A 12,744-nucleotide genomic window follows, 5' to 3' on the forward strand; every position below is an offset into this window, starting at 1 on the left:
AGGGCATTGCTTGGCCCTGACTCCCATACTGTGGGCACTTAATACTAACAGGAAGTTTTGCTCCCTCACCTGCTATGTCCATAGCTGCTTCTGTGTGGAAAATAGAGAGAGGCTTGCTACAAGTCAGGACAGTCAGAGGGTAAGGTTTATTTGGAGAACCTGGTTTATTTGGAGCAAAGCTTCCATTGTGTCAAATCAAGGACCTGTCATACTTCCCATCCTGGATAATAAATCCTTGCTTTAAGCAAGGATTAGCTCTTCTCTACATACCTTAAACGTTTTAATCTTTGCAGTCCATTGGGTAGGATGACAATGATCAGAAGTAACTAAATTATATGGCTTTATCTACACAGTTTTTACACACATCCATCTAAAGGTGACATTTTATGGGGAAAGTGTCTTTAAAATATAAACAATAACACCTTGAACAACAACAACAACAAAACTCCAGAAAAAAATGTGTAACTCAGAAATATAAATCCAGTCTTGGTACTGAGTGGTGGGTCTATTCCTGCATCTGAACTCTCATTGTTCAGGAGCAGTTGTAATGGGAAACATAAGTGGGGTTAACATACCCCCATTTTCTTATGTTTGTAAATTTTAATTTTTCTAGAGACCTATTTTGCTTAGTGCTTAATTATTTAAGAAAAAAAACCACCCTTCTTTTCCTGTGAACCTAAGGAACTACAAAACTAACCTATCAGACAAGATGTGCCTTACCCATGCAGAAGTGGCATGCCTTTCATGGGGGTAACCAACCACTATCTGACTGCATTTACAACCTGTTCCCACAGGAGAGAATCCATGCCTAGCACCATAAGCCTGTTCAACAGCTCATGCCTGGGGAGGTTATAAGCCTAATGGGATAGCTTACTATTGTTGCTTAATTGAATTAACGTAGCATCAAACTGTCTTCTAAATATATTTATACCCATAGAGAAAACCTACCCTCGGCTTTAATCACAGAGAGCTCTTTTTTGCATTGAACAGAAATGAATGCAGATTGTTGTCCAAGAAGCTGAAAATTAGTGACAACAACCACCGCCTTTAAAGCTCAGAGAATTGGAAGAGGGAGTCAGAAGAAAGTACATACTAGAAGATGAAAAACATGGCTATGAAAAGCAATACTCACTACAATTGTGAGCTTAAAGTAGCTGTGGTTACATACATTGGGCCTGTGGGCTTTTCAGCTATCACTCATGGATGGAGGAAACAGGGTCCTACCCCTTACAGATGAACTAGTACTATTGGCTATTGGTAGATTCTGGGATGGTATTCCTTGCCTTCAATTGAGTGCCCACTTCTGATCCCATTGGCCTCTATCTAATAAACAGCTGCTGACTCATGCTTACACTGATGTGAGGGGCTAACCCCCAGGGGTCACAAAACAAGACAGACAGGAAACTGAGGCAGAAATTTGCAGGGAAGAGGGAAGATGGATGTGGAGGGAGGAGATAGGATACAGTGGGGATGAGGTAACCCATGTGTATTATATGGATGTACAATATTGCGAGAGAACAAATTTAGTGAATAGAAAATAAGTAGGATGAAAAGAAAATTATCCAGCTTTATTATTTTATTTTTGAGGTCAAGAGAAGCACATGTTGCATATTTTTCTGCTATGAAAATTTGCTAACATTTTTTCTAGGGTCTTTAATCACAAAATACTTACTGGCTATGGATGAACAAAGCCAGCAACAATCAAAAACTGAAATGTCTAATCTTGAACATACAAAGTTCAACAGTTTATACCTGGCAACTGAGAAAAAATGAACTATTTCTGGCTTCTTGATTTGTGCATTTAAGAGAAGGCAGATATTTTTGTAACAAACAGCTAATCATTTATCACAGTCTTTGATGTAGATCACTCTTTGCAGCAAAGGAATACAGTAGAGAACAATGTATTATTTGGGTTATTGTTTGGGCCAATTTTAAATATAATTAAAAGTAGATTAGAGTTTTTGTTTCCTGGTTCTCAAGACCAAACCCAGAATTGTCTGCATACTAGGCAGGTGCTTTAAGACCACACATTTTAAATGTTAATCAGCCAAGAAAAGGACTATGATTAACAATGTTAATAACAAACAGTTGGGCAAACCCTCCAGGATGCTGAGGCTTAATTTTTTTTTTTAAATGCACTGTGTGAGGCTCAAAAACTTGAGTTCTGTTATAACTTGTACATAAATGAGATTTCACCGTGGTTTTCATTAAACAGTTGCTGGCATCCTGTGTGATAGCAATTTGGCCACAAGTTTTGTCATTTCTACCTGACTGCATTCTAAGGAGTAAAGAAAGTCGATCAGCCTCATCACACAGGACAGCATCAGACAGAGAATCTGACTTCAAACCCAGCACCGTGCTCATTACAGCCTTGCACTTTTGTGACTGCTGAGAACTGTGAAGGTCAGCGTATAGAGAGTTTCCTGATGACACACTCAAGGGGTGATGGCAGCCACTAGACAACCAACTCCTGGCTGGGCATAGCCCTTCCTACTCAGTGTGGCTCCTGGAGCAGCAGCATCAACAACATTTGGGACTTTATTGTGAAGTGAGGTACCTGGTGTGTCATCTAACATGTCAGAGCTGCATTTTAAACAACATCCCTGTGCAACATTTATATACCTTCTAGTGGGAAGAGCAAAGAATTTGGGGCATGAAGAGCCCTGCTGCAGACCAGACTGGGCTTGGCACCTTAAGGAACTTGCTTAGCTTTTGAAAACATCAGTTTTTGTCGCCTCTAAAAGGGACTGTGAATAGCTAATGTAAGGAGTTACTGTGATGATGTATATGATTGTGAATGTTTTGAACTAGAAAAAGAGTTGAGGACCATGCACTACCTTGCAAGTTTCCAGACATTTGCTTCACCTGGTTTTCATGACAGAAGACTTTCTGACTGGGGCAAGATGGGGCCCCAAGGCACTTTGATTTTGTATTCCCCTAAAGGTTAATCACAATGAACACATTTAAAATATTTTTTGGCCATTAGAATTTCTTCCTTTGAGAAGTGTCAATTTGTGATTAGCTCATTTATCGATTGACTATTTTTCTTATTTAGTTTTTTTGAATTTTTTATAGATTCTAGATGCTACTACTCAGTTACATGAACACATAGCAAAGATTTTGCTCTCTTTCTTGTGAGGAAGTTAGAAAGAAGGGTCTTGGTATGGATATATACTAGCCCAGTGAATGTAGAAATTAGTATGAAAGTTTCTCAGAAAGCCCCAAGTGGAAAGACTTTATGATCTAACTATTTCTCTTGGGTATGCACTTGAAGGACTTCAAGTCATCATACTCCACAGGTACTTGCACATTGATACTTATTGCTACCATAGTCACTACTGCCAAAATTAGGAACCAGCCTAGATATGCATACCTACAGGATAAAGAATTCTATCTATCTATCTATCTATCTATCTATCTATCTATCTATCTATCTATCTCTATGACTTTATTTAGCTCTGTAGAAATATGAAATTATGGCATTTTCAGAAAATGGATGGAATTAGAAGTGAAATAAACCAGACTCAGAAAAACAAATGCCACTTTTTCTCTTATATGTTGAATTAAGATTTAAATGCATGTGTGAATATGTGTGTGTGTGTGTGTGTGTGTGTGTGTGTGTGTAGGAGAGGGAGGGAGAGAGAGAGAGAGAGAGAGAGAGAGAGAGAGAGAGAGAGAAGAAGGGATTAATAGCAGGAGAAACAGTCCAGCAAGAAGAGAGGAAGGAAGGAGAAAACAGTGGGTGGCTGTAAGAATAAAGTATAATGATCTATGTATGATAATATAGTAATATATCACATTTCTTTACTGCTAATTATAAACAATAAAAAAGAACTATGTACTGACATCAGGAAAAAATCCACAGCTGAGTAATAAAATAGCCCAGGTACTCAGAACCTGATTCTATTGCACAAAGCAATACTGTGTTAGAATCCATTTAAATGAAGCTTTCTGGGATAGCCACATTGTGAGGCCCTAGAGACTTGCTGCAGAATTATTCTCAGTAGAGCAATTATAGGTGAGGCTGCCCTATAATGAGATATTTTTGCTACTTCATTAAATAAACCCCCTTGAATGGGCTTCAAAATGGACCTGCCTCCTACCAAATTCCATTACACTGGAAGTAATCTTATCAGAAGGCCTGGTACAGGCTCCATCGTCTTGGAGACCTAACGTTTACCATAAGGGAAATGTGTTCTAGAACAATGATTCCCAAAAGATGGTTCTCAGACCCATGCTTTACTAATCCAAGGAGAAATGAGAAACAGACAACTTAGTGAGCTTTCTATAAAATTACAATATAATCTACTTTCAAAATGTCCTTCATTTTCAGAGTATGACCTTTCCATTCTTTCCATTTTCTTTCTATTTTAGTTTTTTTCTTCTTTCTTTCCTTTTGGTGTTAAGCTGCTCCATAATGATGTGAAGGTTTGTAATGTTCTTGCATGACAGAAATGCAATGCCTACCCATTCCCACCTCCACCTCTGTCCTGGTTGTTTACTTTTGTCAACTTGACACAAGTTAGAGTTATCTGAGAAGAGGAACCTCAGCTGCAAAAACGCTCCTACAAGACTGCCTGTAAGCAAATCTGTGGAGCATTTTCTTGGTTGTTGATTGATGTGAGAGGGCCCATGCCAGGTCATCCCTGGGAAGGTGGTCTTAGATGTAAAAGAAAGCAGGCTGAACAAGCCATGGGGAGCAAGCCAGTAAGCAGCACTCCTTCATGGCTTCTGCTTCTGTTTTTTGCCTCCAGGTTCCTGCTTGAGTTGCTGCCTTAACATCTCTCAGTGCTGGAGTGTGACTTACTTGAGAGCTGTAACCTGAAACAAACCTGTTCCTCCCTGGTTGCTTTTAGTTATGGTGTTTTAGCACAGCAGTAGAAACCCTCACTAAGACACCCCCTCAAAAACTCAATTTTTTTTATAGATGCGTGAAATCCTCAGTTTCTTAACCACTGATATTGAAACAACTGCTCAAATGGAAAGTCTTTCCTTCAGGTCGGTTGCTAGGCATAAAGATGGTTAGAGGACAAACTATAGAGTGCTAAGCAGAAGCAAATTCGTTAGCCTCCTGCCACTGCAACACGTGTCTTTAGATATTCAAACTATAAAGAGAGAAATGTTACTATGTTCCTCAGTTTTCGAAGTTCCAGTTTATGACGGGTTGGCCCATTTTGGACTTGGGGTAAGGTGGCATAAACAAATCATGGCAGAAAGAATTGTTGAACAAAATCATTTACACTATGATCTGGAGAGTAAAGAGGAAGGAAGAGCCTGGGCTTCCATAAGTTCCTTCAAACATGGCCAACATCCCTCTCTTGTAACTCCTCTCAAAGGTTACCTTACCTTACGAAGCATCACCTTGGGTCCAACCCTCCAACACATGGGCCTGTGGAGGGCATTCAACACCTATGCTCTCACAGTAAATGATCCAGTCAGGCACATGCAAATAGTGCTCTTGAGACCCACTCTGCTCAAGGGCCATCTGGGATTTGTTTCAATGTAGTTTCCAACTTTGCAATCCCCTATTTCCAGGTAACAGACGTTCAGCAGCACAGACAGTGGTTAAGCTGGTGTGTCCTGAACACAGGCTCTGTTCAGATCCAGCCTCCACAATGTTTTAGCAGGAGACCCATGAGCAGGTCACTTAATCTGTTGTCCCTTGACTTTCTCACGAGCAGTGACAGTGACAGCAATGTAATATTCTCATGTCATGGCTTGTTTGGGAAATAAAATGGAAGAATGAGTGCAAATATCCTGGAATATAAAACAAAGCACCAACACACAGAACAAGCTCTGTGATGTGAGTAATTACTTAACAGTAAGGTCAGTGATGGTATTAAGATAGAACAGAATTAGTGTCCCTGGAGTCCCTTTCTGTGTGTTCCAATCAGAACTGACAGCTCAGTTGGGGAGGACAAGCCTTGTTTTCTAGGGCTATTTCAAGTGGAGCTGTTTGAAGCTGTAAATCTGAAAGGGTACCTACAGAAATGTTCTGAGCCAGAAGGTGGAAGCTTTGGAATTACTAAAATCCTGTCATTAAGGTGTAGGCCATGGTATCAGGTTGCAGGTCACACAGGTAGAGCCTGTGATAGGCTTTCTTTTCTTTTCTTTTCTTTTCTTTTCTTTTCTTTTCTTTTCTTTTCTTTCTTTTTTTTTTTTGAGAATTTTGCCTGTAACAAAAATCTCCTGATCACTATATTATTGCATGTTGTTATTAATTATACACCCCATGAGTGCATAGCTATAATGTTTGACTAGTATTTTCTGACTTAAAAATATTTTTATAGTGGGGCACTAGAGGCACACTCCTTTAATCCCAGCACAGGAAGCGGAGGAAGATAGATCTCTGTGAGTTCTAGGCCAGCCTGGTCTACAAACATAGTTCTAGGACAGCCAGGACCGTTACACAGAGAAACCCTGCCTTGAAAAAAATATTTTTTATCTTTTTATTTGTGTGTGTGTGTGTGTGTGTGTGTGTGTGTGTGTGTGTGTGTGTGTGTGTGTGTGTCTGCCTTCAGAATGTGGAGGAGAGTGTTTGATTCCCTGGAGCCGGAGATACAAGCAGTTGTAAACTACAGTTTGATGCCCTGAAGCTGGAGTTATGAGCAGTTGTGAACTACTGATATGGATGCTGCCAACCAAACTCAGGTCTTCTGAAAAAGAAACATGGCTGTTTGGCTTTCTCTCTAGCCCATGTTTTTCCTGACTTTTTTGTTTTTTGGCAGAATGTTTAAATTATTGAATGGTAGTATGCATTTACTAATATGCAAATGTAATTACGTGAAACCAACCTTATGCTTTTACTCAGGGAAGTTCAGCGATTTTGATAATGAGTAGATTTGTTTTTACATTTTACTTTATTTTTTTGTGTATACACATGCACACACATGTGTGTGTCATGGTTCACAAGTGGAAGACAAGGACTTACATGAGTTGGTCCTCTTCTTTCACTGTGGCTTCCAGGGATCACACTGAGGTATTCAGACTCATTCAGTGAGAGATACTGAGCCATCTCAGGCTCCAATGATAAAATTTACACAGTTATCTCCCCAGAATTATGGAGATATCACACCTAGGAATGAATATGATGTGAACTAGTGTTTTTATCATCAGTTTATACTGTTTGATTGACTGATTTCACTTCTAATATGAATACAAATACAAGAGTGAATGATGAGTGATTTGAATGAAACTTAAGGACTAATCTTATCTGCATACTTGGCTCAATTTTAATTGGTAAAAATAATACACATAGAGACAAATTACTTCTCCAAGATCATTTACATAAATATTTTGATAAAATAAAATATTTTGTGAAATAAAGTGGACCACTTCTGAGGAGCTAAACTGTCTTCTGATTCTTTGCATATCAGTTTGTTTTACATAAAATACTAGTGTAAATTTACCTATATAGGTAGTGACTTTTAGTAACAAAGGTGCCTTAGTCAGTCTATTACTGCAAAGAGACATCATGACTGTGGTACTTCTTATGAAGGAAAACATTTAACTGGGGCTGGCTTACAGTTTCAGAGGTTTAGTACATTATCCTCAGGGTGGGAAGCATGGTGCCACACAGACATGTTAGCTGAGAGTTCTACATCCAGATGCAAAGGCAGAAGGAAGAGAAAGACAATGGGCCTGGCTTGAGCATTTGAAACCCCCAAATCCACCCACCAGGAACACACTTCCTCCAACAAGGCCACACCTCCTAATCCCTGTCAATAGCAGCATTTCCTAATGACCAGAATTCAAATATATGAGCTGATGGGGACCAGTCCTATTCAAACCACCTCAAAAGGCTTGGTTGGTTTTCTGTTTTATTTGCTGGTCCTGTCTTTTACTACAAACTATCTCCCCTCTGTATAATACCATAACTGATTTTGTTCTACTTAGCAAGCCTGTTACATGCCTCCCAATGTTTCCAACAGCAAGCACTCATGGGGAGAGAGGCTCCTTGTTTATCTTGCTTCCTATATCCTAGAACCTCTCAGTATGAGGACTGTCTGGAATAATCTTTTCCCAGCCTCCCCTGCAGTTTATGTGGTTACTTGATAAAAATTCTGGTCATTAGAAAAACAATGGTGATACCGGCACTGCATTGTGGAAAGTGCTTCTACTACCTATCTCTCTCCATACATAATTTCCCCCCTTTAGTTCTTTAGAATGCATAGCAAAAACAGCTATTTTGGGTAATAAGGTCTAAGCTACCTTTAAGAGAGTTTTATTATAATCTGGGTTTCTGACTATCATATTGCACTCATTTTTGGTTACATGCACTTCTATGAGACTAATACATCTCCAACTTCCACCAGACACTCATTTCAGGTTTTTTTTTTGTAATTTATGATTAAATATTACCCAAGTTTGTAAGCACTCAAATATTTGCTGATATATCCTACCCTCGAGTGTCATGGCTGTCATTTCACTTTGTCTCTGCCCTGCCTTGCTTAAAAGCCACACCAAGCAATGAGGAAAAGGGTGAGCTACATGACCCCACTTGAGAACTGCAAGGGAGAATTACATTTAGAAGTTTAAGACCAAGAGAAGATGGGTTAAAGAAGTGAAGACACTGTTCTATTCCCAGTAGCTTTGGTTTATTAAGAGACATTCTAGAGAAGATTTCAAAGTTAACTCCCAAGGTAATTAAACAAAAGCTAGGCCAGATGTCTAAGCTAAAGTTTTGGTCTCAAAATAATTACCTTTGTTAATTACCAGTAATTAGTGTCAGCATCTGAAGCTTTCCTAAAATCCAGGGGAGAGAGAAAGGGGAAAGGAGAGAAAAAAGAGTTGAGGGGCGATGGGGGGATGTAGAGTGAGAGAAGAGGGAGGAGAGAGACAGAGACAAAGGGGGAGAGATGCAGTTTTCAGCACAAACACACCTTTAGGTCATTAAATCTTCACACTGATTTTGAGTGCAGTGTACACTGCGTTTTATGAAAAACTAGGTATTTTTCCAGTTAACCCTGATATCTCCTTGTAGCATGAATCCAGGAGAGTCTGGTAAAGGTTCTCAAGAATTGATTTATGTATAAAATAGGGTAAACACTCACTGATACAGAACAGGTTAGACACCACCACTGATCCAGTTGCCTTTGTCCAGTTGTTTTGCCCAGGCATAAAAAGCACCAACAGCAAGCCACCTGCTCCACTCCAACCACCCAAGAGAGCACAGGAGCGAGAACCTCTCCATCAGTTTATATGTTGTCAGGTAGCAGACAAAGACCATGCCCTAGGGCTTGCTTCCCCCAAAGCCACTGGCTAAACAGATTGAAAACCCACAACTTCTGCTCTCTTACATAGTCTTAACTTGAAGTTTTATAGCACAATTTCTTATTGTTGTATCTGTTTTCATTGAAAAATGATCTTTTCCTTCTACCCTTTCCCATAAAGAATATGCCTATTGGAGCAAACACCAGCAAGCAATGCAATGGTCTGTGCAGATATGTGCAATGGTCTATTTGGAGTCTTCCTTGAGCGTGCTGTCCTTGGCCAGAGAACTGAAGGCTGGAGCAGCTCAGAGTAGAGGTAGGATTCTTTCAGAGGCTGGTGGGTAGCCCAGGTTTCCCACCACTCCCAACTACAATACCAGTATGTAGAATAACATCCCCAAGCTTTACATGGCACATCACATGTTCAGTCAGGGTGTGGATGACCCTTTATGAGAACAGATGCATTGTCCAAGTGTTCCTGCATCACTTTATATCTATTTTGGGATATGTGTGTGTTCAATTCTCTCTCACATATTTAGAGATAACATCATTCATTATTTCCTTATTAGTAATTCTTTATAGAATTAGTCATTTAACATGCAGGCAATGGTGGAAATATCTTACTTTTTAAAAAAATTTATTTATTAGTTCCAGTTAGGGAACAAGCTTGTTTCACATGTAAGTCCCTTCCCCTCTCCCTCCCCTCACCCCCATCTCTCCTTCCCCACCCCCAGCCTACCCCCCACTCAATCCACCCACCACTCCCCAGGCAGGGTAGGGCCCTCAACGGGGGCTCTGCAAAGTCCACCAAATCTTCCTGTGCTGGTCCTGGGCCCTTCCCCATGTGTTCAGGGCCAGAGTGTAACCCTTCACGTGGGATGGGCTCTCAAAGTCCCTTCTTGCACCAGGGAAAAATACTAATTACTTTTTAAGTCTATGCCTCAACACATTACTTTTAACTCCAGGCCTTCTTTTGGCCCTCATGGAGGGTCGGGTTTTCCTTCATGCCATTTATATCCTCTTACTGTACTGATCCCTTCAAGAAGAAAAGTCAAAAGGAATCAGACTTTCTTTCCCCCATCTTGTGAAGTCTTCATGCTCAGCAGGCATGTCTAGAATTCACCAAGATGTGTTTTTGTGATTAATGAAATACACAGAGAGGCACCAATTGTGCCAGGCCACTGTGATTTCCAGGTATGGCGTTTGCTTATTCCAAATGCTTAGCGAGCCATCAGACTACATACTTTTTCTCATGACTTACTCTGTATTTAACAGTGATCCTTAGGTTTATTTCAGTGCACTAGAAACTTCTTAATTCCATGAAGGAGACAAACTTCACCTGCTTTCAGATGGCATAATAATTAGTCATAAGGTTGTTGGAATGGGAAGGGTATTTTAAGTAAAGCTCATTCTAAGGAAAACAGTGTCGTTTATACTAAGTATTGCATATAAAGTATCGGCCTGTGCTAAAAACTAAGGGTTTGTTTGTATAGACTACATAAAATGGGGCAATTCAGCGATCCATGGATTCATGGAATGCCTGCACTTACAAAGAATATATTTAACACACCACCACTGTACTGACTCTCCATGGGTTTTGTAGGTATACCCAAATTACAAAACCAACCACATTTGTACATATGTTACCATTTGCTCTGGGTTTGCAAGCAGATAGGCATCTTAAATACTAATAGGCACAGTAATCTACAGGTACGTATTACTTGTTTTATATAACTTTGGAACTGTTGATTCTGACATTAAATATTTTTAACCCACAACCACTGTTCATTACATTGGGATGAGAACCACTCAGCGTAATTGTAACTTTTCATTTTATAGTTCTCTGTTCATCTATACTGTCTTTAATCTCATACCTCAAGTGCTGTTCTGAACTGTCCTGCTGCCACAGCGTATTTCTTCTGTCTATAGCAAGAGCTGGCATCCTTTAAAGCTACCTGAAGCCATTTGTCAATCTGTGGCAGGGTGGTGAGATCCCGTGCACTTGCAGGTGGCATCATGGTAGCATTAGGGCCTGTTGCCTGAATTCCAGTCCACATGTAGGGCTGAGCAAATTCATAGCTCACATCCTCTTCATCAACATAGACCAGCTTCATTTCCACATCCATTATGTTCTTTAAGGGGATGTGAGGCAGAGGCACAGTGGTGACTAGCTGATTGTCAAGTTCCATTATCTTAGCCTCTTTCTTTCCAGGAAGCTTTTCTTCCCCTTCAGCCTTCCGTTTAAGGGCAACTTTCTCTAACTCATTGCTTTGTTTATCTTTAATCATCTTTGTGAGTTTTATTCTCTCAGCTGTGATTTCTGTTTGCTTTTCTCCACAGCTCTTCTTGATGTCAGGTGGCACTTCCAGGCTGTTAGGTGAGTTTGTTAAGGTGGGCATTTTCTTGCTTGTATTTATCTTTGGGATAAACAGATCACGACAGACTCTCTTTACTGTAGTCTCCAAATTCCTACTCTTGCCGGAATCCATTGGTCCACCCCCAGACTCCTACAGGGGAGAGAAAGAGGAAAGCCGTTAAAACAATGATTTTGAAAACCAGTGGTTTAGCTTATTGTCAGTTGCATTTCAAATACTGCTTTATTTGTCATAGATACTTATCACTTAGAACGTGTCTGCATTCCTACCATCCACTGATTGTCCTCCCGAACTCATGGATGTTTCAATCACAAAACATAAGAACTCACCAATAACACACCTACATGTTGTCTGAAAATAATTTACAGCTGAACAGCATTGAATGAACCTTTTAATGAGAAGTCCAAAGTCATTGAATAGAAAAATCTTATAAATAACTATAAAAGCCAAAAAATGTTTTTTAAAAAGTCCATTTCTTAACAGAGAAGGAGATCAAGGAAAGAGACACCTTAATAGAGGGAACCATTATGGGTTTAAAGAGAAATCTGGCACTAGGAAATTCTCCAGGGATCCACAAGGATGACCCCAACTAACAATCTAAGCAATAGTGGAGAGGCTACTTTAAATGCCCTTCCCCCATAATGAGATTGGTGACTACCTTAAATGCCATCATAGAACCTTCATCCAGTAGGTGACGGAAGCAGGAGAGTTTCATAGCTAAGCACTGAGCTGAATTCCTGGAATCCAGTTGTAGAGGGAGGAGTGATGAGCAATGGGATCAAGACCATGTTGGGAAAACCCACAGAAACAGATGATCTGAGCAAGGGGGAGCTCACAGACCCCTGTCTGACAGCTTGGGAACCTGCATAGGACTGAATCAGGCCCCTTGAATGTGGGTGTCAGTTGGGGAACTTTGGAAGTCTATAGGGCCTCTGGCAGTGGAACCAGTATTTATCCCTAGTGCACTAATGGGCTTTGGGAGCCCATTCCCTATGGAGGGTTACTCTCTTAGCTTAGATACATGGAGGAGGGCCTAGGTCCTGCCCCAAAAGGTGTGACAGACTTTGATGATCCCCAATGGGATGCCTCAACCTCCTTGAGGAGTGGATGGGGAGAGGGATGGGGAGATGATGGGGGAATGGGGAGACGGGAGGGAA

The 12,744-nt window shown here is 40.4% G+C and overlaps 1 protein-coding gene across 1 annotated transcript in view; it reads right to left on the reverse strand.

The window, feature by feature from the left end:
- Spata16 (spermatogenesis associated 16) overlaps positions 1-11,701 on the reverse strand; it is a 258,714-nt gene extending 247,013 nt beyond the window's left edge. The window contains exon 1 of the mRNA XM_027391821.1: positions 11,087-11,701. Coding sequence (XP_027247622.1) covers positions 11,087-11,701 — 615 coding nt within the window. The remainder of the gene's footprint in view (positions 1-11,086) is intronic.
- Between the last annotated feature and the right edge of the window lie 1,043 nt (positions 11,702-12,744).

This window comes from Cricetulus griseus (genome assembly GCF_003668045.3).
Source record: "Cricetulus griseus strain 17A/GY chromosome 1 unlocalized genomic scaffold, alternate assembly CriGri-PICRH-1.0 chr1_0, whole genome shotgun sequence".
Lineage (NCBI taxonomy): Eukaryota > Metazoa > Chordata > Mammalia > Rodentia > Cricetidae > Cricetulus > Cricetulus griseus.